This window comes from Eumetopias jubatus, unplaced genomic scaffold (assembly GCF_037043125.1).
Source record: "Eumetopias jubatus isolate StellerSeaLion01/CBP00866 unplaced genomic scaffold, mEumJub1_p1.0 scaffold_7, whole genome shotgun sequence".
Lineage (NCBI taxonomy): Eukaryota > Metazoa > Chordata > Mammalia > Carnivora > Otariidae > Eumetopias > Eumetopias jubatus.
Genome location: NW_028274813.1, coordinates 71,704,748 through 71,730,877, shown reverse-complemented (window position 1 = coordinate 71,730,877; position 26,130 = coordinate 71,704,748). Strand labels below are relative to the sequence as shown.

General features: G+C 54.1%; 1 protein-coding gene across 1 annotated transcript; it reads right to left on the bottom strand.

Moving 5' to 3' along the window:
• Window positions 1–1,158: 1,158 nt before the first annotated feature.
• Window positions 1,159–26,130, bottom strand: LOC114217834 (myosin-6). The gene is made up of 37 exons (XM_028114765.2): window positions 25,930–26,130; window positions 24,534–24,677; window positions 24,136–24,292; window positions 24,019–24,046; window positions 23,618–23,729; window positions 23,035–23,127; window positions 22,225–22,288; window positions 21,908–22,006; window positions 21,359–21,462; window positions 21,133–21,271; window positions 19,416–19,684; window positions 18,963–19,133; window positions 17,487–17,796; window positions 16,714–16,784; window positions 16,351–16,438; window positions 16,147–16,264; window positions 15,877–16,000; window positions 15,468–15,604; window positions 13,851–14,106; window positions 13,474–13,716; window positions 13,148–13,324; window positions 12,753–12,898; window positions 12,413–12,503; window positions 10,019–10,408; window positions 9,574–9,700; window positions 9,360–9,478; window positions 8,758–8,954; window positions 7,970–8,153; window positions 7,600–7,765; window positions 7,372–7,496; window positions 5,890–6,198; window positions 5,367–5,570; window positions 4,095–4,220; window positions 3,612–3,887; window positions 2,342–2,437; window positions 1,512–1,646; window positions 1,159–1,182 (listed from the first exon to the last, which is right to left on the bottom strand). The coding sequence occupies exons 1-37, from the start codon at window positions 26,128–26,130 to the stop codon at window positions 1,159–1,161; spliced, it is 5,820 nt and encodes a 1,939-aa protein (XP_027970566.1).

The window sequence follows — 26,130 nt, the reverse complement described above, 5'->3', positions numbered from 1 at the left end:
GCCCTGCCTGAACCCTACAACTCCAGTAGAACGGCTCTGCTCCCCTTGGTGATAATCATGGGTCTGTCTGGGTCGGACTTCTCCAACTTTCCTGTCCTCATATCCGAGCTCCTCACCAGGACTGGCAGCCCCCCCAGGGCTAGAACCAACTGGATTTTGTGTTTTTCTGGGTTTCTGCTAACATTCTCAGGGCTCTATGCATAGTCCACTCTCAACACTGATTGGGCACCCTTGGGGGAGGTGGGGTCAAGGCTTTAGAGGAGGCATAGCAGGGGCTTAGCCAGGGCAGTTTAGGAGATGGGGTGCCAGGTGAAGGGATGAGAAGGTGGTTAGGAGAACCTGGGCTATAAAGCCCAGCAAGGGGCAGGGATTCGCCTGGAGCCGAATGGGGCCGGGACAAGCCCTGCCCCCTGGGCAGGCATATAACCTGGGCTAGACTGTCCCTGGTGGGAGCTCAGAGAGAGTGGAAGTGTGATCTACGGTGTGTACCTGCTTACGTGCCTGTGCCCATCTGTGCCCGTGTGAGAGGCCGAAATGAAACAAGCAACACTTGGCTTTGGTCCACAGAGCCTGCTGATTCAGGCTTGGTGTCAGCTGGTCCCAGGGTCTTAGGATCCCCTCACAGTGAGGTGCTGACCACAGAGGCCAAGATCAGACCTGGGCCCCAGCCGACTGTGCCTGGGACTCCCTGTCGGTTACTCCTAAGGGTCTAGACAGAATGGGACCTGTACCAACCCCTTTATGGACCTCCACCCCCAGTGAGCCCTGAGCCTCTCCTGGTGTCAGTGGGAAATTCATCTGGGAGGGAACGGGTGTCCCAGGACACCTTGAACCCCTGCAGCCCAGAGCTGGGGTAGGTGGACGGGAGCTTCAGCTTCGACACGAAAATTCTCTCGGCACACAGAATCGGCTCACCCTTCTGGTACCTTTGTTTTCTCCCCTCCTGACCAGGGCTCTCCGGGCCTTGGCTGCCTCCTCTGTAGATGTGGAAAGCTTGGGCTCCCACAGCTCTGACACAGGGGCAGGGCCTCCCTCCGCTGGGGAGCTTTAAGACAGCTCCTGGCTGGCTGGCAGCCGTGGCGGGAAGGACAGGGCGCAGGCAGAGTCCGGCATTCAGGTTTATTACAGGTTGGCAAGAGGGGGCTTCCTGAGGCGGTGTCACTCCTCGTCATGCAGTTTTTGCTGAGAAAGGAGTAAAAGGTGTGAGGGGCCAGCTGGCAAGAGGGAGGCAGGGTGTGGAGAGGAATCTCTAGGGCTTTCAGGGGCCTAAAGGGGATGGCTTTAGAGGGAGAGGTTCTGGCCTCGGGGATCTTGGGTCTCACCTGGGGGCCTTGTAGTTTAGTGGGTGGGACTGGGCTTTCTTCAGAGGTTCAGGGGGTTCTCAGGTGTGGGTGCTGTGGGACCCCCAGGTCTGCCATAATATAGGGTAAGGAGTGCCCATTCTGAGGGCCACTGATATTGGCGGATGTGCTGACACGGGGCGACTAGTGAGGCCCAGGGGAGGGACCCACCTTGGCGCCGATGTCGCGGCTCTTGGCCCGCAGCTTGTTGACCTGGGACTCGGCGATGTCCGCGCGCTCCTCTGCCTCATCCAGCTCGTGCTGCACCTTGCGGAACTTGGACAGGTTGGTGTTGGCCTGCTCCTCCTGTGGGGGTTCGGAGACAGGGAGGCTGAGGTGAGAGGCAGCAGGGGGAGGGGGAGGAGGTGGAAATTCCCAGCCTCCCAGTCTGAGAGATTCCCTGTCCCTGAGCCAGGGTTCAGGGCTCTCACCCCTCTACGTTCCTGCAACAGCCTTGTCAAGGGTATCCTGCTCCCGGCTTGGCACCCTCCTCAACTTGCCCAGCATTCAGAATCCTGCATGGCCACCCACTGCCTGAGATGAATTACATGCTGTCTGGTCCAGTCCCATTCAGAATCCAGCTTCACTGCATCTGCCCAACTAGGACTCTGATAGATGCTCCCAGCTCCGGGGATGTTCTCAGCTCTGGGGTTTCCTGCACATGTGTGCTCATCGACACCTTACTTTCACACTTTTCTGCCCACCCAGAATCTTCCCCACTGCCCTATGGTCAGGTCCTCTCCTGGGCTCACTTCCACGGCCACCTTCCAGCCTTGAGCACTGTCTGGCCCCGTGGCCTGCTTAGCAGCTACACTGCCTTCCCTCAGGTCTATGGGAGTACGGGTTCTCAGCAGTCTGTAGGCATTGCTCGCTCAGAGTGCCCGACCCAGCTCTGAGCACACGGACACGTGAAACATCTAGCCCCCAGGCTGGGCCTGACACCGTGGATTCTCACACATGGGAGGTGTGTTGACAGAGAGTAGAGAAAATCATGAACTCACCGCCTCCTCGGCCTGGCGCTTGTAGGCCTTGACCTTCAGCTGCAGCTTGTCCACCAGGTCCTGCAGCCGCAGCAGGTTCTTCTTGTCCTCCTCTGTCTGGGGGCGGATGGATGGGAGAAGCCAATTTGGGGGAGGAGCGAGTGCAATCATTGTGCCCTCCCTCAATCCGTCACTCTTCTCCCCAGGCCTCAGCTGTCTTCCCTCCCTCCGCTGGGCCAGGTCAAAGAAGGGGGGTGTTGGATTCCAGCTCTGCCTCAACTGGTAGGTCAAAAGGCCATGGCAAGGTCCTCAGTCCAGATCTAAAAAGCAAAGAGGGCTGTGGCCCTAAAGCTGGAAGTGGGGCAAGGGGCCCAGAACCAAACTGAATTCCTTCATCTGATAACATGGAGGTTACTGGGGCTGTTGCAGCCCCAGCCTGGAGCCCCGTCGGTGCTCTTGGCCGGTGGGTTTAGAGTGAGCGGGGAGGACTAATGAGGAACACAGGGTGAAGGCGGTACTGTCATAAGCAGACCATTCTAACCTATCAGATACGTAGATTGCATTGGGCAGATTTGGGCACCACGATCACTGGCTCTAATGTCACCTGATCATTTCTATCTCATCATCACTGCATGTGCTAGGGTGCCGCTCCCACTTATGTACACAATAGATCTGCCGTTCTCCAGCTGTAGCTCTTTCTCGTGTCTCTCACATCCAGCTGTTAAATGGACCAATACCCCCTTTCTCTGTCCTTCCTTCCTAGGCGCACTGTGAAAATAACAGGACAAGGGCAAAAGCTCTGAGCTACACAGGTGCAGGTCTTAGAACATTTTGGGATCATCTTTATCTAAGGCCATCTATCTGTTGTCCCACAAGTTCCAGGGGAAGGTCTGAGTCTTTCCCATCTCTGACTTTTATCCTGAAAGTGCCATACTACGTCCTTCCCTTTCAGGCAGGTAGAAAGGTTCTGTGGACTGTGCTAAAGCCTTTATGGTAACACTTTGGGTTCTTAAAAAAAAAACCCGAGGAAATGCTGGTTAAAAGAGCTTTCAAGAAGTAGAAATAGGTTCTCATTCGCTAGAAAAAATCATGGACTCAAGCCAAATGGACTCCAGGGAATGTGAAAGAAAATTAATCTAAAGACAGCTTCTCAAGAAGTAGGTGCCAGGGGGTTGAGGGGCATTCCCGGACAGTGGCTGTGCGTGGGGCCTGTGTGGCCAGGAAGTGGGGCAGAGGAAGTGCTTTCACATCTGCCCTTGACTGCCCCCCAGAGCAGCCACCATGCCCGCACCTGGTAGGTCAGCTCCTTGATGCGACGCTCACTCTTCCTCATGCCCTTGATTGACTCCGCATTGCGCTTCTGCTCGGCTTCCAGCTCATTCTCCAGCTCCCGCACCCGGGCCTCCAGCTTCTGCAGCTGCTTCTTGCCCCCCTTGAGGGCGATCTGCTCGGCCTCATCCAGCCGGTGCTGCAGGTCCTTGATGGTCTGCTCCATGTTCTTCTTCATGCGCTCCAGGTGGGCGCTGGTGTCCTGCTCCTTCTTCAGCTCCTCTGCCATCATGGCAGCCTGGGGTCAGGAGAGAGGTCTAAAAGAACTGGGCCCAGGGCCCCCTGTCCCTCAAGGATCGGCGTTTTCCCAGCCTGGTGTCTGTTTCCCGAGGCCCGCCAACCCACGTAACCATAGGAGTCGGCTTGTCACGGCGCAGCAGCTTGGCCGGGACCCAGGGCCCTTGTTCATGTCTTTAGTGGGGGCGGGAGGGGAGCAGTCACTCACATCGGTGATGGCCTTCTTGGCTTTCTCCTCGGCGTTCCTGCACTCCTGCACCGCCTCTTCCACTTCTGATTGGAGCTGGGTCAGGTCTGACTCCATCTTTTTCTTTTGGTTGATGAGGCTGGTGTTCTAGATATAGGTAGAGAAAACTATCAAATATATACTTTGTTACTAGATTCTACACTTTTATCCACAGAAAATTAAAACTAGTCATTTGTAATTTATTTTTATTATTTATTTTTAAAGATTTATTTATTTGGGAGAGAGAGAGAGCGCGCGGGCATGAGCGGGAGGCGCAGAGGGAGAAAGAGAAAGAATCCCAGGCAGACTCCATGCTGAACACAGAGCCTGATGTGAGGCTCGATCCCACGACCCCAAGATCACAACCTGAGCCAAAACCAAGACTTGGAGACTTAACAGACTGCGCCACCTAGGCTCCCCAAAAAACTAGTCACTTAAAAAAAAAAGTCTTGCTTTTGTTTATTTGTTGTACCTTTGTTATTGTATATTCCATGTTTTGTATCTGCTTTTCCTTTTCCTATGAAAACAGATATGTTCTAGATGTTATATCTAAAATTACTCAGCTCTGAAGAAAGACTTCAAGCAGCAAAAGGTCTACAGTTCTACTTCTGACATCTTTAGTAATGTGTCTATTCAGGAGCATGAAAACATTCCCAGGAAAATGGGAATAACTTTGTTTACCAGGACAATATCCTGGAAATGATTATAGTTACAGAAAGAATGTAGTGGAGTAAGGAAGAGGGGACGGGGTCAGTGCATGACGTCATTCCCACACGTACCAGATTACCGATAAAAGCCCCATGGGACCCTGCCGTAAGATAGACACAAACACTCATTGCAGAGAACAGCTGGTGACTGGGTGTAAGGGATTGCGGAACAGTGGTGTTCCTTGAGAATTTAGTTTGCACGTGGATGCATCTGTACTTCTTTAAACTCCCCTGATCTCATCTTTACAGAGCAAGCTGGAGGCTGTCCTCTAGATCAGGGATGCCAAATTACAGCAAGCTATCCACGACTCCCAGACCTGTGACTTCAGTGGACATCAGCAACCAATCATGACACCATTAGCTTTGAAGTATAGGCCCCCTTCTCAAGGCAGTGCCATGACTAGCAGAGGAGGGATGGCCCAGGAGACGAAGTAATTTGCCATCCCAGTTGGACATGCTCACTCGGGGCACCTGGTTCAGAACTTCTGTAGGTGTGCTGGGCTCTGCCCCTCGGCAGGTTTCTCTGCATGGCCCCTGAGCACCTCACCTGGGAGTGCAGCAGCTGCACCCGCTCGCTGGTCTCGATCAGCTCCTGCTCAGCCAGCTTCCGAGACCGCTCCGTCTGCTCCACCATGGCCCGCAGCTCCTCCAGCTCCGCCTGCAGCAGGTTGTTGCGCCGCTCTACGATGGCGATGTTCTCCTTCAGGTCGTCGTTGGCACGGACCGCGTCGTCCATCTGGATCTGGGTGTCCTGGAGGGGGCGGGGTGGGGGGAAGCATGTTGGAGACCTGCACCCATCCCATCAGGGCTTCCCATTTGGGGTCTGATACACCTGATGCCATGTTCACAAACCTTCCGTCAAGCATAGGGCCAAGGGGCACATCCCCTCGTCTATTCTCTAGGCCCCGGGGGCTGGTCTGGTCCAGGACATGCTTGGGGTCTGATCAGTTCTCTTTCCTCAAGCCTCCAGGTACAGGAGGTAAGTGGCTCCCAGTTTCTCATATGCGTTAGCCCAGGGCCCTCACCAGACCTGTGGGCAGCTCCCTTCTGAGAGTCCCACCTTCTGTTACCTTCAGATGGGCCTGGGCAATCTTCAGGTGCTTCTGGGCCTCTGAGGCTATCCTGTTAGCCTGGCTGAGCTGGATCTCCATCTCGTTGAGGTCGCCCTCCATCTTCTTCTTCACCCGCAGGGCCTCATTGCGGCTGCGCGTCTCCGCGTCCAGGGAGGTCTGCAGCGAGTCCACCACCCGCAGGTGGTTGCGCTTGGCCTGCTCCATCTCCTCGTCCTTCTCTGCCAACTTCCGCTCCATCTCGGCCTTGATCTGGTTGAACTCCAGCTGGGCCCGCAGGATCTTGCCCTCCTCGTGCTCCAGGGAGGCCTGGGAGGGGGTGGGGAGGGAGGGTCGGAGGCAGACTGTCAGGGCACAGGGCGAGGTGCGGAGGGAGGCCAAGGAGAGGCAGGGTATCAGCCAGGACTACGGCTTGGAGAAGACAGTCTGGGAAAAGATGCAGGAGGTGGGACCTGCATCCCAGGATGCCCTGGGTCTCCTCTGTCAAGGAAAGGGTTTGGACCTCACAAGTGCCAAGGCCCTCTAATACTAACACCGCACAATCCTGACCTTCTAAGTATCATAGAAAAGGGGGAGGTTTTTATAACCACATATTCCAAACTTTATTTTTATTTTCTGAGTTACTTACCCTTCAGTGAAAAAAGTTAGAAGCCCTGAAACTCAGGGCTCTCCCTAGGTTCTCTACAAATGAACAGTTAACAATAGCAAATACATATTAAGTGCTTAAGTTTGTGACCTCATTTAATCTTAGTAACAATCATGCATAAAATCTTATTGGGTGTGTACAATTCATTCCATCAGAAATAAGAAAACTAAGGTACAGAGATGTTAAGAAACTTGTCCAATGACACAGTGAAGGTCCTGAAGCCAAGTTTCTTTTTCTTTCTCTTTCTTTCTTTCTTTCTTTCTTTCTTTCTTTCTTTCTTTCTTTCTTTCTTTCTTTCTTTCTTTCTTTCTTTCAAGATTTTATTTATTTATTTGACACACACAGAGAGAGAGAAAAAGCAGGGGGAACGGCAGGGAGAGGGAGAAGCAGGCTCCCGCTGAGCAGGGAGCCCGATGTGGGGCTTGATCCCAGGACCCTGGAATCATGACCTGAGCCAAAGTCTGACACTTAACCCACTGAGCCACCCAGGCGCCCCTGAAGCCAAGTTTCAAACTTAGATCTGCTTGACTCTGAAGCCCACACTCCCACCTACTGTCTGAGGGGTTATTATGATGACCATATTTCAACTTTCTAAACACTGTAGGAAACATAACCTTTTGGCGTATGATCAGACTGTGATGCTTTCCTTGGTGCAGACCTTGGCTTTGGAGGCAGTCATGGGTATCGGGTTAGTGAGTAGACTGAGAAAAAGGAGCTAATAAATTTTGTCTGAGGGTCAGTGTCACCCCCGGGGTGAAGGAGAATGGGGAGTCAGAAACAAGAGGGGGTGGGTAGGAGAGGGTACAAGGTAGGGGTGCAGGCAGAGCTTGGCTCACCTCAGCCTCCTCCAGGGCCGACTGCAGCTCCAGCTTCTCAGCCTCCAGCTGCTTGCGGACCTTCTCCAGCTCGTGTGCATTCTTCCCTCCTTCTCCCAGCTGCTCGGTCAGGTCGGAGATCTCTTCTGGGGGTCAGAGGGCCAGAAAGCTCAAAGCCTGAGCTCTCCCTGCTCCAGCGTGGCCCTCCCTGCCCCTAGCCCCTCCCCAGCCTCTCTGGCCCCAGCGGACCCTGAAGGTTCTTGTTCTCCCGTTTGAAGGTCTCCAGATGCTCCAGGGACTCCTCATAGGCGTTCTTGAGCTTGAAGAGCTCTGTGCTGAGGGAGCGCGCCTCCTTCTGCGAGGACTCCAGCTCTGACTGTGACTCCTCATACTTCTGCTTCCACTCGGCCAGGATCTGTGGGGACCCGGCTCACTGCACAGCCCCCAGCCCCCGCCCCAACACCCTGCCACCCCCTATCCCCTCGGCCCTCCAGGGCCTGTCCAGGCCCCTCGGCGGGGCTCAGCCTCCTTCCCGGCCCCCCAGGAGGAGGTCCCTGGCTTCCTGGTGACGCCGGCCTCCCTGCTCTGCCCCTGGTTGAGGCCCCCAGCCCAGGCCCACCTTGTCGAAGTTCCTCTGCTTCTTGTCGAGGGCCGCAGCGGCTGCGTTGGAGCGCTCCACGTCCACCATCAGGTCCTCGATCTCATTCTGCAGCCGGTGCTTGGTCTTCTCCAGCGAAGAGCACTTGGCATTGACGGCCTCCACGGCCTCCTCAGCATCCTGCAGCCTCTGGGCCAGCTTCTTCCTGCCCGGGGCAGTAAGAGTGTGTGTGTGTGTGTGTGTGTGACCCTACAACAGCAGGCCCTTGGAACCACCTCCTCCCCAGACCAGGGTGACCCCATTCTCTCCCATAGCTCCCTGGGATCCTGATCAGCCCTTCAGGCCCCAGGTCCCCGATCAGCCCTTCAGGCCCCGGGTCCCCAGCCTTGAGGGACCCAAGCCTGCAGGTAGGTGGAACAGAGAGTCCTCCCTATGTGTAGCAGCATCTGGGTGGCAGCCTCCATCCCTCCCCACACCAGGCTGATCGATGGAAGCTCCTCTGACCAACAAGCTTTTTGCTCGTCTTATACGTGAGCATCAGGTATAACCCGAGCCAAAAGCTCATGCGTCACAGGAAATGAGTCAGGGCCAGCCAAGTTCACTCAGAGGCCAGGATCTAGGCTCCCTTTCAAGCACCTCTTGATCCCAGGACCCTGGAATCATGACCTGAGCCAAAGTTTCCTCCCCGCCCCCCACCTTTTCCCACTCTCCTCAGATCTCCTTCCTGTGCCCACTCTGCCTGTCCCCATCCCAGGCCCTCTTGCTCCTTCTTCCTTTAGAATCAGGGTGGTGGGCCGCCCGGGACTCACTTGGCCTCCTCGAGCTCCTCGGTCCTCTGGATGGCGTCTGTCTCGTATTTGGTTCTCCACTGGGCCACCTCCGAGTTGGCCTTGGACAAGACGCGCTGCAGCTCGGCCTTGGCCTCCGTCTCCTCCTCGTACTGCTCCCGCAGCAGGTCACAGTCATGCCGGGCCGACTGCAGCGCATGGGCCAGCGCGTTCTTCGCCTGCGGAGGGGCGGGCACCGGGAGGAGGGCTTATCTCCCAGGAAGGTGGGAGGGAATGCCCCCCCCCCCCCCGACCCCAGCATTCTCTAGATCTTTTTTATATCCATGAAGTTCAAATAAGCTCAGCCTCGCTCATTCAGGGTGAAGGCTGGCGTGGGGTCTCCCCATCTCGAAGTAGCTTTCCAGCTTGCCCACCCCACTCCTTGCAAATAAGGAAAGACGCATTCGATGATGTTCAGGTGTGGCTTAGCTGGTGCGTAGAGGAACCTAGACTGGGGGGGGGGGGCTTTCCACCGCAAACAGAGGCTTATCTCCAGCCTCCGGGCTCCATTCCTGGTGTTGATGTAATTTAATTACCCAGGGCTGCCATCAAGCTTGTCCCACTGTCCCCTAGCTGGGCCTCACCTTGCCCTCCTCCTCCAGCTGCCTCTTGAGGTCCTCCAGCTGCTGGGTGTAGGAGAGCTTGCCTCGGGTCAGCTGGGAGATCAGCGCCTCCTTCTCATCCAGCTGCCGGGACAGCTCACCTGGAGGTGGGAACAAGAGAGAGTTTGTGGGCTATGGAAGGGGGCAACTGGTGCCTGACCCTGGGGCAGGCGCAGAGCCGTTTAGGGGCACCCACCGTTCTCTGTCTGCAGCTTGGCTCGCTGGGTGGCGAGGTCATTGAGAGAGCGTTGGGTCTCTTCCAGCTTTGCGCGGTACTCATTGGCCTGGTCCTCCAACGTCCGGGACACCTTCTCCAGGTTTGCCTTCAGGCAGTAAGGGACAACTTGTCATGGAGAAGGGGCTGGGTGGACCAGAGAAAGGAAGGGAGGGCCAAGATAGGGAGAGCATAGGGCTCAGGGGCTGAAATGGAGAGGTGCTGGAGGGCACAGTCTGAAGGGGGTGCATGAATTAAAGGAGGGAGGGTGAGAAGCTGTGGGTGGAGGCAGGGAGGGTGAGAGAGAGAGAGCGAGACAGAGAGCAAGGACTGATGAAGGAGTGACAATGAGAAGACAGGGCAGAGAGAGTGGAAGTAAGACCGCTGTGGGAGAGAAGGGTGCAAGGACGGTGAGCAGGCAGCCTACCTTGGCCTTGATGATCTGCTCCATGTTGGAGGTGACATCGTCCAGCTCCAGCTTGAACTCACTCTTCTCCTTCTCCAGCTTCTGCTTCACGCGCTGCAGGTTGTCGATCTGCTCGCTCAGCTCGGCCACGCTGTCCGCGTGCTTCTTGCGCAGGGCCGCTGCCGTGGCCTCGTGCTGCAGCGTGGCCTCCTCCAGGTCCCGCCTCATCTTCTGGAACTCGGCCTCGCGCTTCTTGTTCATCTCGATCTGCACGGACGTGGCCCCCCCAGCCTCCTCCAGCCGCTCGCTGATCTCCTCCAGCTCCCGGGACAGGTCTGAGCGCAGCTTCTCCACCTTGGCCCTGGCGGTGCGCTCGGCCTCCAGCTCCTCCTCCAGCTCCTCGATGCGAGCCTGGCCCGGGACACAGAGGTCTCAGCCCCACCGCCCGGAGCCGTCCGGCGGAGCCCCCACCCCAGAGCTCTAGGACATTCAGGTCCCTCTAGAGCAATGGTTCTTAACTAGGGAAAGTTCTGTGCCACAGGGGATAGTTGGCGATGTCTGTAGACACGTTTGCTTGCCGTGACTTGCCATCTAGTGGGTAGAGGCCAGGGGTGCTGCTAGACATTCTGTACTGCACAGGCCATCAGTAGCAATTTGGTCAAAGCTGACCCCTCAAGGCATTTAGACTCAGTCTATTATCTGCAGCCCTGAATCCTGAGAATCTATGTTCAGATGGGGATTCGGAGATCCTACGAGATCCTGGATCTCAAAGATTTCACAGATTCACTAGGCTCTGCTCTGCTAAATATAAGGTGGGAAAGCCTGCGTTGGTATCTTACAAATATTTGCAACCATATGCCATAAGACAATAAAAACTTCTGTAATTTTCCAAGTTAACCACAAAGTCCAGTCAACCATGTTCTTCTCTCTCCAGGGCTTGCCTTATTTATGCCTAGGCTCAGGTCCACCTTGACTGTTCCCTTCTAGGCCAGGCAAGTGCTAGCAGGTTGCCCTTATCATCATCATGTCCCTACGTCATTTTTTGGCCTTAGCCTTGGCCTTGACTAAATTGGGAGAATGTCCCATCTGTCATTTTGATCTGTTCCCTGACCAGCCAGGAGCAAAGGGGAGTGTTGATCAGTGGGACCCCTGCATTGGTGGTTGTGGACAGTATTTACAGGATGTGTGTGGGTGGGTGCTGGGAGCAGGAGAGAGAGGAACACCATGCCTCTACTCCCAAGATGAAGAAAGTGGGACTGTGTGCAAGAGCTTGGGCAGGAAGAAGGAGGAGCCACAGCCCTTTGCCGAGACCTGGTGAGGATAACAGCACTGTTGCTCTGGGTCTAAGAGCCAAAGAATTTGCCTCGACCCAAACAGAAGAACCTGGAGAATGTCCTCATATTCTAGCTAAAACCCAGAGGGGCACCCAAGAAAATGGGAGGGCAAATTATCACTGAAGGCAGGCCAGCCCCTGAGCAGCTCCCCAAATGAGTGGAACTGTGTCCATGCGTCACTTGTAGCCTGGACTGTGGGCTCCAAATGCTGAGGGGTGATCAGCTCTCTCCAGTAGCCACCATCTGACCAGAAAATTAGAGGATAAGGCCCTGCCCACAGCAGCTGAATACATGTTGTCCTTGGGGCCACTCTGTCCAGATGTGGCCATGCAGCTTCCGTTGCTATAAGATGGGGATGGCAGTACCTGCCTTCCTTGCTTCCAGGGCTCTTCTGATAAAGACAGGACGAAAAGCCCATTAAAATTCAGGGTGTGCTAAAAGTAAGGGAGACTGTGGCTGTTAACTTACTCTCCTCCTGCAGAGAGATGAGAAGGCCAGGGAGAAAACAAAAGAACACCTTCTTGCTAGTGGCTGGCTGACTGCTAGCTGACAAAATGGTTTAATAAACATTATCTCCCCTGGTCCTCTGTAAGGCAGGTGTTATTATCTCATTTCATGGATGAGAAGAGAATCTGAGACTCAGCAATGGGAAGTGACTTGCTCAGAGTTGTAGGAGTTGACTATATATCATGGGATCAGTACCTGGGAAGAGTATGATCAGAGCACCCCATAGGAAGGGGCTCCCTTCTCACCTGCATACAGAGGGGAGAAGTACCAGAGAAAGGGTGAGATGAGAATTGAACCCTGTCATTTGCACCGGAGCAAAATCCCACGACGCAGGGCATAGCTCAGCAAGAGAGCCCTTTTAGTAGGCTTGTTTGCCTCCCCCAAAGAGCCCTGCTAGAATAAGACATCATTACTCTAGTGGGGGAAGGCCGGTGCTCTCCAGTGCCAGGTGAGGGCTGGTGGGGTCTCCAAGGCTGCCTGGAGTTCTAGATACTGTCTAGAACCCTAAGCAGCTCTGCATCCTCAGCTGCCTCCCCACTGAGCTCCCCATTGGCTGTACCAGGAAGAACTTCACCTGATTCTCCTTCAATTTCTTCTGCAGCTGAAGGGCCAGTGCCTGCTCATCCTCAATCTTACTGTTCTGCTGATTAATGTCAAACTCTTTCCTGGAGGAGAAGTTGGGGGGACGGTGACAGGTGGTCTTCCTACCTCTGTACCCATTCTCTTCTCTTGCCATGGCATGCCAGGACCAGTCCCCTCCCCCCGGCCCAGACGGTGAATGCAGGAGGGCCATTTGACCTCCTCATTCACACTGGGCCCAGGACAGTCATGGCCAGTGGGGGTGAAGCACTCTATGCTCTAACCCTCAGGCCAGCCATCTCCACTAGCCCTTCCTGGCCATCTCAGGCTCCTACTTCTTGATCTTTTCTTCCAGCTGCAACTTGTCGTTCTCCAGGTCCATGATACTCTCCTGGGTCAGCTTCAGGTCACCCTCCAGCTTCCGCTTTGCTCGCTCCAGGTCCATGCGCACCTTCTTCTCCTGTTCCAGGGACCCCTCCAGCTGGTGGAAAGAAGATAATAAACAAGCAGTAGAAAACTTGAGATCCACAGTGTGTGCTCTTCTGCTCCCTTCTAAACTCAAAGTCCAGTGAGATTGGAGGGCAAACCAGCAGAGAAATCCCTGCGAGTACAAAAAATTCTGAGCCCCAGCCTAGTGAGGAACTGCAGAGAACAAAGAGGCCCCTTCGCTGTTGATGTTGCCTGCAGAATCCTGACCTGAGAGAGACAGAGCATGGTTCTTACTACTCACATCATCCACCTGCTGCTCCAGCTTGACCTTAGACTTAGTCAGTGTGTTGACCTTGTCCTCCTCAGCCTGAAGGTCATCTAAGGCCTGCTGGTGGGCTTCTTGCAGAGCCTTCTTCTCTTTGGTCAGCTTGGCGATGATCTCATCTAGCCCAGCCATCTCCTCTGTCAGGTTCTTCACCTGTTGACCAAGAACCCCATCCCCTTTAGGGTTAGAGGTCATCGGCCTGGAGACATCTATGAGGATGTCCAAGACCAAGGACCAGGACCACACTCTGGTCTGGGAATCCTGAGGAGACCTGGGATAGAGCCAGAAGGAACTGCCCTCACCTTGTTCTCTGTTGCGTGCTTCTCCTTCTCCACCTTGGCCAGCGTCAGCTCCAGGTCATCAATGTCCTTCTTGAGCTCAGAGCACTCATCTTCCAGCTTGCGCTTCTTGGCAGTGAGCTCCGCATTCATCTCCTCCTCGTCCTCCAGCCTCTCGGTCATCTCCTTCACCTTGGCCTCCAGCTGGATCTTGTTCTTGATCAGCTGGTCGCAGCGTTCCTCTGCATCATTGAGGTTATCTTGTTCCTGGAGAAGAGGACAGAGAGGAGAGTTGGTGATTAAAGAGAGGAAAGATCCAGCGTCTTAGTTCCTGGGGATGAGATGGGCTATAATCCAGGGGAGGAAAGGGAAGGAATGAAGAGATCATCGTGTGGCCTCACCGCCTGCACTTGGAGCTGGAGATCATTCTTCTCCTGCAGCAGGGATACCATCTTCTCCTCCAGCTCCTTGCGGCGAGCCTCTGACTTTTCCAGCGCCTCTTTGATGCGTGCAAACTCCTCCTTCATGGTGGCCATCTCCTTCTCTGTCTCTGCACTCTTGAGTAGTGGCTTGATCTTGAAGTAGAGCTTCATCCAGGGCCAGTTCTTGACCCCCATGAAGGCCCGAATGTTCCACTGGATTACCAGCAAGGCATCCCTGGCAAGGAAACACGGAGGCAGGAAGGGGCATTCTGAAAGAGCACTTCCCAAGCATGGGACCAACTGCAATTGGCTCCCAGCCCATCTAAACAAGCTCATAGGCACCTGAGGGCAGGAGCCCTGTGTTGTTGCCTTGATATGCACCCCCACTCCAACATTATCACACTGAACATGGAGTTGCTCAATAAATATTTATTAATTAATTCAACAAAAGGGCAGTTTATATCTTCCCTACTGGGGCGTTAGTAGTAATGAAAGCTACACCATTCAGAGAGTGTCTACTAAGTTCAGTGTTTCTAATCCCATAAGAACCTCAGATATGTTAAAAAAATTATATTTTACATGTAAGAATATCTATAGTGTACATGTAAGTTATGAAGCATGAAACAAAATGACTATGCATGAACCTATCAATCCTTCGAACAACAACTAGAAGAGCATGTTGCCAGTGTTGGCTCTCTCAGTGTGCTTCTCAATCCCCTTTCCTGGTCCCCCCACCAGAAGCAGCCACTATCCTTAATCTTGTGTTTTTCATTTCCTTATTTTTTCAAAACATACTTTAACAATATATGTACATGTCTTTAAACAATATGTCACTATTTTTTAGTATCTCTGAGATTTATAAAAATTATATTACATTTTATGTATCCTTCCGTGACTTGCTTTTGTCCACTCAACCATAGGCTTCTGAGGCTCAAACACATTGCACCATGTGGTTGTAAGTCCCTCCTTTCATTGCTTTATAATATTGCACTGAACAACTATACTATTTACCCATTCCTTTGGAGATGGAAATTGGAGTTGTTTCCAAATCTTTGCTATTTTGGCCAATGCTGCTATGAAGATTCTTTTTTGTCCCATGTTGTATACATGCAGGAGTTTCTGTGGGAAAGCACTTAGGAATGGAATTGGAAGCTATGCAATTGTCCATATTTTTTATTTTTTTTATTTTGGGATGTTCTCTATACCCAAAATGGGGCTCAAACTTATGACCTCGAGATCAAGAGTTGCATGCTCTATGGACTGGGTCAGCCAGGTACCCCTGCAATTGTCCATCTTTAAAAGATAATGATAAGTTGTTTTTCAGGGAGATTGTGCTAATTTATGTACCTGTAAGCAGTGGGTCAGACTTCTTGATTTTTGTCAAGCTGGTGTTTTAAAATGGTATCTCATTCTTTATGGGGAATTTTCTTTTTGTAAAGAATTCAAAATGAGACCTAGCATGGTAGTCACTTGCTCAAGCCAGCTAGTAAGTGGTGAAGTCAGGGTTTGAACTCAGGTCTTCGGAGTCACACCAGTTAGCATTGCTTGTCTACCTTTTACATCTCTGGGAGAGCCTCGCCCTTTCCCTCGCCTCACCTGCGCTCCACAATCTTCTTGAACTCAAGGCGCATGAGCTGGCCCCGGGCTTGTGCCTGGATGCGGGTGATGATGCGGCTCAGCCTCTCATCCCGCATCTCCTCCAGCAGCCCCAGCAGCCCTGCCTTGAAGAACACCTGCAGGCAAGAGGGCTGCAGCCTCAGAGAAGGGTAGCCAGGGTGGAGGAAGAGGGAAGGAGGTGCTGACTAAGCTCCCAGGTGACCCATTACCCATATATCCTAGACCTCAGAGTGAAATATGAAAAACAAGACAGAAAAGAAGCCTGGGTTCCAGCCCTTGGATTAATACAGGAAGCCAGGAATCAGAGGCCTGCTTTCCAAACTCCCAGCTGCTCTGCTCAAGGTGGCGACATGTCCCGCAGTGCCACCCTGTGGGGCTCTAGACCCACCTTGGTGTGGCCGAACTTGTACTGGTTGTGGTCAATGTCCAGGGAGCCCAGCAGCTTCTCTGCCCCTTTCCTGCTGTCAATGAACTGGCCCTCGGGGATGGCTGTTGGGTTCAGGATGCGGTACCTGGAGAGGGAGGTGCCCCAAGTCACTCACATTTTGCACCAATCTGTTCTGCCCACAGCATTCGGGGCCACCTGTGGACTCCCTTCCTCACTAAGTCTGCCCAGGCTTCCCCTGTTCCCTGAGCTCTAGGGTGCCCCTGTACCCACCTCTGCCTGAAGTCCCCATAGAGGATGCGGTTGGGGAAGCCCTTCCTGCAGATGCGGATGCCCTCCAGCACACCGTTGCAGCGCAGTTGGTGCATGACCAGGGGGTTGTCCATCACCCCTGCAGCAGGAGAGGAGAAGCTGTCGGTCTCAGGGCAAGTGGATGCCAAGTGCCCTCCCCAGACTAAACCTTTACACATCGCTCACCTGGAGCCTTCCGTTCATTGGGGATGATGCAGCGCACAAAGTGAGGATGAGTGGTCCTCAGGTTGGTCATAAGTTTATTCAGATTCTCCTGGGGTGGATGAGAGTGGGGAGTCAGGAGCCACAGGGACCATCTTTTTGGGCCCTGGGTCCCTGACAGCCTGTCTCCAGAATTCTCCAAGGGACCAAGAGTTGACACATAATTTATGATGGGAGTTCAGGTTTGGGTAGAATTTACATGCCCAAAATGACCACATAGCTCTAGCTTCTTTCCTCCCCAGACTCAGAGAATCAAATTAGGGTGACACAGTCAAAGGGCTGGGCCTGCCCACCACAGGCCCCCTGGCATCTCTGGGACCTTCTTACCCGGTGGAGGGCCGACACTGTCTGAAAGGATGAACCCTTTTTCTTGCCTCCTTTGCCTTTACCGCTGTCCCCTAATAACAAGAGAAGGGATGAGGAGCCAGAGTCCGAAAGCTGAGGAACCCTTGGTCAGAGGCAGGGCTCTGCCTCTCACTAGCTGTGTGACTTCACAAAGTGATTCTCCATGTCTTGGTTTTCCCACGACGAGAACAGGAACTGCCTCTAAAAACTGGGATGGAGATTAGATAAGCTTGCTTGCCACATAGTAGGTGCTGAAATCGTATGAGTGCTCTTCTCCCACCTTCTTCGAACCCCTCCCTTCACGCCTGCTTCTTTCCACGGTCTACCTTCCTTCCTGTAGTTCCTCCTCCTCCCAAGCCACAGCCTTTCTCTTCCTTCTCTGAATGGGACACTCACCCATGCTACCAGATGTTCGGTGATCCTTTCAGCATTTACCAAGACCTCCCACAGGCACAGCTCTACACTGGGCCAGGCACAGCTCTACGCTCTACACAGCGATGCATGTGCCTCACTCACCTCCAGTTGTTCAGTCTTGAGGAGACACTTGACATGTACACCAATATCCATTAACACAAAGTGGAAAATGGCCCTTCTACAGATCAGTGGCAGAATGACTACTGTGAGATTTCCTGACCCCCATCCCATGGTTCGTGGGTTCTCTTCTGCCTCTAGAATCCTGTGCTTTGAAGCAGAGGGACCCTGGCCCCTGGCAACCTCAGAATTGCTTTGGCCCAGGTCAGGGGCTGCCCTCTTACCGACATCAGCAGAAGCATAGGTGGAGAAGAGTGTGGCCATGAGCTTGAGGGAGGACTTCTGGTACAGGCCCACCACTGTCTCGTTGAGTGGGTCTTTGTTCTTCTCCAGCCAGCCCAGGATGTTGTAGTCCACTGTGCCAGCATAGTGGATCAGGGAGAAGTGGGCTTCCTGCTTCCCCTTGATGTTGCGTGGCTTCTGGAAGTTGTTGGACTTGCCCAGGTGGTTATCATACAGCTTGGCCTTGAAGGTCATGTCAGTGGCCTTGGGGAACATGCACTCCTCCTCCAGGATGGACATGATGCCCATGGGCTGAGAGCAGGGGGTGGGGAGGTAGAGAGAGCATCACTGCATGCACTCCCAGGTTTCCAGAGCCCCACACCTTGCCAGAGGAAAAACTACAGCCCAGTAGGGCTGGCAGGCTACAGTGTCTGGGCTAGCACCTCTTGTCCCAATATAGGACCCTAATATTCTTGGAATTAACCTAAATCTAATTCTATTCAGATCTGGCCTATAACCTCTTTCTGCCTCAGTGGACTTAGTGAAGAACCCTGTGCTCCCAGCCACACTGCCAGGTCCCCAAGGCCTTGCAGCAAGTCCCTCCTTCTTGGATTGCCCCAGGGACAGGTGTATGTCAGAGGTGCCAGACTGAGGGGCAGGCCAGACCTCTGCCTATATGATGGGTAACAGTTCTCCAAGGGATGGTTAGAGGGATCCATGTTCTGCACAACATTCTGCTTTTCAGAGAGTCTGGTGGTTCTTGACTTTCCTTGGGACAGGAATCCTAATGAGAATTTGATTAAACTGAAGATGCCTCCCTGGAAAAATGCATGTAAACACATGTGTGTGTGTGCGTGCACGTGCATATATACACACACACACTCTTTTCCATATACTTTCAGGTGATTCTGAGACCTCTGGAAGAGGAGCACCTTGGATAACCACCCAGACCTTCTGGGAAGCTCCAGTTTTCTGAAGGGCACCGGCGGGCCGGGTGAGGGTAGTTATTCTGGGCTCTGGGCTGTACCAGCAAAAGCACACTGAGAACAAGCCAGCACTGGGAACCTCACACCAGCTCCGTTCTTGTCTCCTCTGAGTCTGTGGACAAGAGGAGCTGAAGACTGGCTTATTATCAGCTATCAGGAAAAGGATGGGAAGCCAAATGTCTTTAGTGTCAGCCTAGGATCTTTCCATAGATGATGCTTCCCATGAACTGTCAGAGGGTCCAAGAGTCCTCCCCTCACTACATCTCCTTCTTAAGATTCTGGGAGGTGACCACCATACAGGACAAGGTCTTAGGTCCTGGGGAGAGTAGAAGGGGGCTCATCCCATGTATGACTTCACAGTGGGTAGAAGCTGGGTCTGGGAGAGGCTGGGGATTCTGGGGACTCTAGTTTCTTGGCTGTAGAAGGGACAGCCCTGCCACTCTGGCTGGGATGCCAAGGGAAGGAAACACAAGCAGTGGGTGGAGGCAGCACCTTCTCAATGAGGTCGATGCAGGCCTGCAGGTCCATGCCAAAGTCGATGAACTCCCACTCGATGCCTTCCTTCTTGTACTCCTCCTGCTCCAGCACGAACATGTGGTGGTTGAAGAACTGCTGCAGCTTCTCGTTGGTGAAGTTGATGCACAGTTGCTCAAAGCTGTTGAACTGCAGGGGGTGGGGGCGGAGCGGGTCAGGCAGGCAGGGGTCTGAGGGGCCAGTGGGGTCAGCCCAGGCCCGTGCCCAAGCCCAGCCAGGGGTGTGACTGGTCCCCTCCCCTGTCAGGCCGGGAAGGGGGAGCTCCCCTGGAAGACAGGACGATGTGTCTGCCACCCCTGAGCCCCACTGTCTCTCCCGTGACTGGCCACTGGCCATGATGGTCACAGGTGCAAATGAGTGAGTCACTGCCCCCTCCCCCGCACATGTGCGCCTTGGCTCCCCCCCACTCACGTCGAAGATCTCGAAGCCGGCGATGTCCAGGACCCCTATGAAGTACTGGCGTGGCTGCTTGGTCTCCAGGGTGGCATTGATCCGTGTCACCATCCAGTTGAACATCTTCTCGTACACTGCCTTGGCCAGTGCCCCGATGGAGTAGTACACCTGCTGTACGCTCTGCCCCTTGGTGACGTATTCGTTGCCCACTTTCACCCGAGGGTGGCACAGCCCCTTGAGCAGGTCAGCTGAGTTCAGCCCCATGAGGTAGGCAGACTTGTCGGCATCTGGTGGAGAAGGAAAGAAGTAAGCAAGCACTTTCGGCAGACCCTCTTTCCCTGCTCCAGGGCCAGAGCCTTTCTGAAGCCTCGGGTCCATCCGCTTTCACTTAAGAGTTGCACATCCAGGCCTGGAAGGGCACGAGGCTTGCCAGGGGGCACGTAGCCAGTGTGCAGAATCAGGTTGGAGCCCAGGCCTCCTCGTCTGTCCAGAACCTCCCACCACCCAGCAGTTCCTGTCGTCTCTGTCTTTAACATCTGCTTGGTGTCCCTGGTCCAGGCCCTTGACCAGCATTGTTATGAGCACATTCCCATGTCTCCAAGGCAGGGACTGTGTCTGACAGAGATGTGCGCTGCTCCCTGCCTCCTTTGCTCCCATCCCAGGATCTGATCCAGGACTGGGCCTGTTCCATTCTTAATCCATGTGGTGAACAACTTGAAATCAAGGTTCCTAACAGCATGTTACCCCTCTCACCCTAACTCTCCACCTGTGCCATCCAACATATGATCTCTATTTAGAGAAAATGTATTTGATTCAATTTCAAGAGTTTTGTGATAGCTGATGACATCCTGTCATGAAACCCAGGCTTGGCATTTTGATCTGGATAGACACAGAAGGGGTCCTTGAAGGTAGGCTAAGAGGAATGTTCTTGGGCATTTGTCTAGCTAGCCCTGTTCACACCTTGACATTTCCTTCTCAACAAATTCTTACAACAGCCCCAGAGTGAGCTAGAAAGGACTGTTGTTCCATTTCACTAAGGAGGAAACTGAGGCCCAGGGAGGTATGCGACATATTAATGCCAAGCTATATCCTGACCCCTGGCCCTTACCTCCCAAACAGAACATGGCACAGGGCTTGAAAGGGGCTCATCCAAGGGCTGGGCATGCTCCACATACACACTGCATTAATGATCAGGATGTGCAGAGCTCTAGAGTCTGTGCTTTCCTGAGTTTCGGCGAGTCTTGGGCCCAGGAGGAGACATCCTGAACTCACTTCTGGTCAGTGCAGCTGGGGTTGAAGATTTGGCAGGATTGTGGGGGGGCTCCCTGTCTGCCCATCTCTCACACATCCTTGCCCCTCCCTGGTTCTCACCCCATCCATCTACCCCACAGGCCTCAGGTCGCCAAGAACCAGCCTGTCTGGGAACAGTGGGTGGCCTCTGACAAGGATCTAACAAGGAGAAAGCCTAGAGGTAGGGCTGGATAGTGTGAGGGCCCTGCCCCTGGGAAGAGGTACTGCCCACTGACCACGTCCTGGTCATACTTCTGGTTTCCTCCCACTTTTGCTGTCATGGTCCTAATAACCTTAATAAAACTAGGTTGTCAGCCTAGCTCTTCAAGAATTGTTGAAAAGCACCACTTTTGGACATAGAACAGGAGACCCTGCTCCCAGTGGACTATGTCCTCATGACAGGTGAACACCCAGCACCTCAGGCCTTTTCAGCACCTGCCCGCACCTTCGGTGCCATCTGGCTCGGCCTGCTCCTCCCGCTGCTTCTGCTTGAACTTCATGTTCCCGTAGTGCATGATGGCGCCTGTTAGCTTGTAGACTCCAGCTTTCTCCTCAGGAGTGAAGCCCAACACGTCAAAGGCGCTCTAGGACAGAGCAAGAGAGGCAAAGAGGGTGGTTGGATTTGGTGGCGCAGGAACCCTCAGGAGCTCTCATGCTGCCTCCTCACTCACATCTGTGGCCATGAGCTCCTCGGAGTCATCGATGGAGGCCACGGACACCTCTCCCTGAGACACGAAGGCGTAGTCGTAGGGGTTGTTGGTGACCAGCAACATGTCTGTCCAGGCAAGGAGCAGGGAAGGGGACGGGCAGGGAGGGGTTGGGAGAAGGGCACGGTGGGGGTGGGGCAGGGACAATGGAAGAGAGGACCAGGAGCAGGGAGAGAGGAGGAGAGTCAGCAAGAACCATGCAGAGAATCCAAAAGACATGAAAAAGTAGGCAGGGGACTGGGGAGGGAGGACAGTGGGAGAATGACACCTGGGAGCAGGGGAGGCACAAGGAGGAGAAGGGGAAAACCAACCAGGAGGAGGAGAAGAAATATGACAAAGAAAGAGTGGGAAGAGAGGCGAGAGGAGTTGCAGGCAGATCTGAGTTGGGGAAGGAAGAGAAGACCTAAGCAGACTGAAGGAGGAGAGAGGTGAACAGGGGCAGATGAGCAGGAGGAGGACACCCAACCCGCCTGGGGAGGGCAATGGGGGCACTGAGGCATTAGGCAGGCTCACCCAGCAGCTCTGGCTTCTTGTTGGACAGGATCTGGTAGAAGATGTGGTAATTCCTCTCAGCCTTCAGCTGGAAGATCACCCGGGACTTCTCCAGGAGATCTGAAGTGAGGAGAAGGGAGGAAGGCAGGTAAGGACAGGGAGAGAGCTGGTCCAGCAAAAGGGTGGAGATTAGGGGAGAAATGCTCTTATAGCAAAATGGAGAGAGCCAGGGGAAGAGGAAAGATGGAGAGGGAATGTTGAGATAGGGTGGCCCAGCTGGGAAAGAACACAGAGGCGGAAGACACAGAGGGGTGTGCAGGGCTCCCTGCCATACTCACAGGTCTCTATGTCTGCAGAAGCCAACTTTCCGGTGGCTCCAAAGTGGATCCTGATGAATTTCCCCTGGGGGTGGATGGGACAAAGAGTCAGGGAACTGGCCAGAAGGGACAGAGTGGAGATCTTGGACCTCAACACAATCCAGAAAGCCCTGGGTAGTTCTGGAAATGTTAATGACCTATTTGGTGTCCCAGTTTAGTTTCAGTAAAACAGGGGAAAGCATGCTTATCTCCATATTACTAAGTATCTCTGAGCAGAAACAACAACACGGGAATGAACACAGATACAATGCCTCCCGTTTGTACCTCTGATATGATCTCAATCCTTTCAGTAAACTGCAAGGTAAATATTGCTACCTCTGTTTCATAGATAAAGGAACTGGGACTTAGAGAGGCGTGGGGACTTGCTGGGCGGGTGGGATGCTGGAGAATTGGCTCCAGTACCTCTGCTCTCTTCCCACTTCCAAGAGTTCTGGAAAGAGTTCTGGAAGAGTTCTGGAAAAAGTCATTTGGAAAATCTAGAATGTGACACATCAGCTCCATTACTTGGCTATGGAATAGCTATGGTGACTCTGGGTCTCTTTTCTCGAATTCTCAGACCTCAGGGAGCCAGGCTGAGTCAGGAGGGTTTGAGTGTATGTGTGTATGTGTGTGTGTGTGCACACGCACAGGCTGGTGCACCGCATGCTTGTTGATATCCCAAAGCCAAACACAGGATGATCAACTGGGTGTAGTGACTGTTGACAAAACAGCACCCCCCCTTTTCTTGTCGAGACCAAATGAGGCCAGTGGGCAGCTGTCAAAGGCACTCACGAAGCGGGAGGAGTTGTCGTTCCGGACGGTCTTGGCGTTGCCGAAGGCCTCCAGGGCGGGGTTGGCCTGGATGATCTGGTCCTCCAGGGTGCCCTGTAAAAGCAGCAGAACCCCGAGGGTTTATCTTCTGTCCATCTCCAGCAGTAGGGAGGACAGGGGGCTGCTCTGGTCCTGGGGAATGGGGGTGGGGCTGGATGGACCGCAGGTGGGTCTGTGGCTCCGAAGGGCCATATACGGACATCAGAGTGTGTATCTCCTGCCAGGAAGGTCTTTTTTTTTTTTTAATATTTTATTTATTTATTCATGAGAGACAGAGAGAGAAAGAAAGAGGCAGAGGCAGAGGGAGAAGCAGGCTCCCTACAGAGCAGGGAGCCTGATGTGGACTTGATCCCAGGACCCTGGGATCATGACCTGAGCTGAAGGCAGATGCTTAACCGACTGAGCCACCCAGGCACCCGCCAGGAAGGTCTTGAGCACTGGCCTCGGTAGTGCTGTCCCCACTGTTCCTCAGGGCAAGGCTAGGGATCACCTGGGTCAGCCTGCCCCCAGGTCCCCTCTGCTGAGCCTGTGGCCCACCCCGTACCTTGTTTGTACTGGCATTGTCCTTCTTGCCACGGTCACCTATGGCCGCGATGCTGGCAAAGTACTGGATGACACGTTTTGTGTTCACAGTCTTCCCTGCACCAGATTCTCCACTTGAGGCAAGAGAGACCCATCAGAATCCAAGATTTCCCCTAAGCTCCATTTGGAGTTCAGCCCACTGCACCCTCCTCCCTCAGAATCCCGGCCTTCTAACCTCTTGCACCAGGACCCAGGGCCCTGCAGAATTTGCATATCATTGTAGGTCACTTGACACCCCTCCTGAGAGCCCAGCTCCCCGCACTCCTTGCAATCACAACCTTAAACCTTTCCTCCCCTCTGCACCCCCAGGAATCAGCCTGGGTCTCCGCCAAATCCCTAGGTGGGTGGATGGCATTTGCTCACGTGATGAGGATGGACTGGTTCTCCCGATCTGGGAGAGAAAAGAGGAGAGGCAACAGGGTCAGGTCCACCGGTACGGGGCTGAGGGGGGGGGTCACAGGTCAGGGCTGCCAGACTCACCTGTCAGCATGTACTGATAGGCGTTGTCAGAGATGGAGAAGATGTGGGGCGGCGCCTCGCTCCTCTTCTTGCCCCTGTAGGCGGCCACCACCTCGGCGTTGTACACCGGCAGCCACTTATAGGGATTGACGGTGACACAGAAGAGGCCCGAGTAGGTCTGGAGCAGAAGAGAGGGCAGGCATGAGGGGCTGGAGGGGGAAGCCTGGGGCAGGTGGTGACAGGCAGGGGAGTCCCTGGTCACCCCCACTGGCTCCTCTCTTCCTGCAGCTGACCAGGGGTAGGAAGGGGGCAGAGGGGAGCTGGGCCCCTTGGGAGAGTTCTGACCCCTCGCCTTGAGAGAGTTGCCCTGGCCTACTTTAGCCTCCATCCAGGACTGGCTTCCTGCCACATGCACTCACGTAGATCATCCAGGCGGCGTAGCGCTCCTTGAGGTTGAAGAGTACGGCGGGCTCGTGCAGGAAGGTCAGCATGGCCATGTCCTCGATCTTGTCAAACTTGGGCGGGTTCTGCTGTAACACCTGGTCCTCCTTCACGGTCACCGTCTGGGGTGGGTGCATGGACAGGGATGACCACACTCCCACCTTGCCAGTCGGCGCTCACCAGCCTCGCCCACCTACCTCCTCCCAGAACATGGGCCACTACCTGGCCTCGCTCCCCCAACTCTTCTTTGACCAGTGCCCAAGCCCTGCCCCGTGGCTCCCCCATAGCGCTTTCCCCAGACAACTTACTGCTCACTGTCCCTTCATGCTAGGGTCTCTGTGTCTTGCCAGTGCCCAAGGCTTGTGCGCATGAGCAGCACCTTTCTGTCCCTGCTTCAAGCATCTAGGGGCAAACTTGGCGGGGCTGGCAGCTCTCCAGTCTGTGCACACACCTTACCCTGACTCCTGGGGGCATTGCTTGTGGGCATCAGTTGCTCAGGGCAAACCGTGCCCTGCTGGAAAACAACTCACCTACCAACCCTACACTCCCCATTGGTCACCATCAGTGTGGTTCGATTGGTACCAGTCAGTTCGCCATGCCCTAATGTGATCAGACCCTGCAGGTAGGTATTCTGGTATTGTTTTTGACGTGGTGGAAGCTAGGGCTAGAATAGTTAAACGGTTTTCCAGCTTGGTAGATAGCCAGTAGCAGAGCCGGGATCAGAGTCAAAGCCCCCAGCAGATTGTGGCCTGTCGTTGCACACCTCGTTGGGACCCAACATTCAGTTGGCATGTGTGAAGGCAGACAGTTGTGAGCTGCTGCTAGTGACCAGTGGCAATTCTCACGGCTTGCGTGAGGAAGCAGGTACTGTGGACTTCTGAGTGCTAGTCACCAGCCCCGGGACTGAGCGTTCAGCTCAAGAGTTCCTGCTTTTTGCGTTCATCTGGGTCTAAGAGTTTGCTCTTGGTTTGAGTGAGGTGGATTTGGGGGAGTTGGTCCATGGAGGAAACTGAGGCACAGAGAGGAGGGATACACATTCAAGAGGGAACTTTACTTGATGTGGTGTCTGTGTCTTCTTTATCTCCAGGACCCTGCTGAGGCAGATACCAGGGGAGGTCCCCCCACCCTTGCCCCAGCACCATATCTGGCAAAGGGCACACATCCCTGGTGTGGTGCCCTGTTACACCCGCTCAGGTCCATTTGAGAAACGTCAGAGTTCTCACCGAAGAGCTGGGTTCCTCGAGGGGGCATGTCCTGCACTCCTGCTGACTTTGGCTCTTCTCCAGAGCCTTCAGCTCCCACTGCAAGTGCCCCCCCCCAATGCAACCCCCACCAAACCTTCTCTCCCTTTCCCTGGCACTATGCCCCACACACCTTGCCATTCTCTGTTTCAGCAGTGACCTTGCCCCCTTCCCGGGACAAGATCTTGGCCTTCACAAACTCCTCCTTGTCATCGGGCACGAAGCATTCAGTGCGGATGTCGAAGGGCCGGGTCTGGGCCTCCAGACGCTCCTTCTCTGACTTGCGGAGGTACTGGGCTGCCGCCCCAAAATCGGCCATCTGCGCATCAGTCAT

What these genes read in the sequence shown, in the direction of transcription:
- LOC114217834 (XM_028114765.2), bottom strand. Translation starts at nt 26,130, where the DNA reads ATGACTGATGCGCAGATGGCCGATTTTGGGGCGGCAGCCCAGTACCTC. An exon ending in CCGGCTTCGAGATCTTCGAC is followed by an intron (nt 19,134 to 19,415) that starts GTGAGTGGGGGG and finishes CACCCCCTGCAG; the next exon opens with TTCAACAGCTTTGAGCAACT. An exon ending in AGCAGATCATCAAGGCCAAG is followed by an intron (nt 9,701 to 10,018) that starts GTAGGCTGCCTG and finishes TACTGCCTGAAG; the next exon opens with GCAAACCTGGAGAAGGTGTC.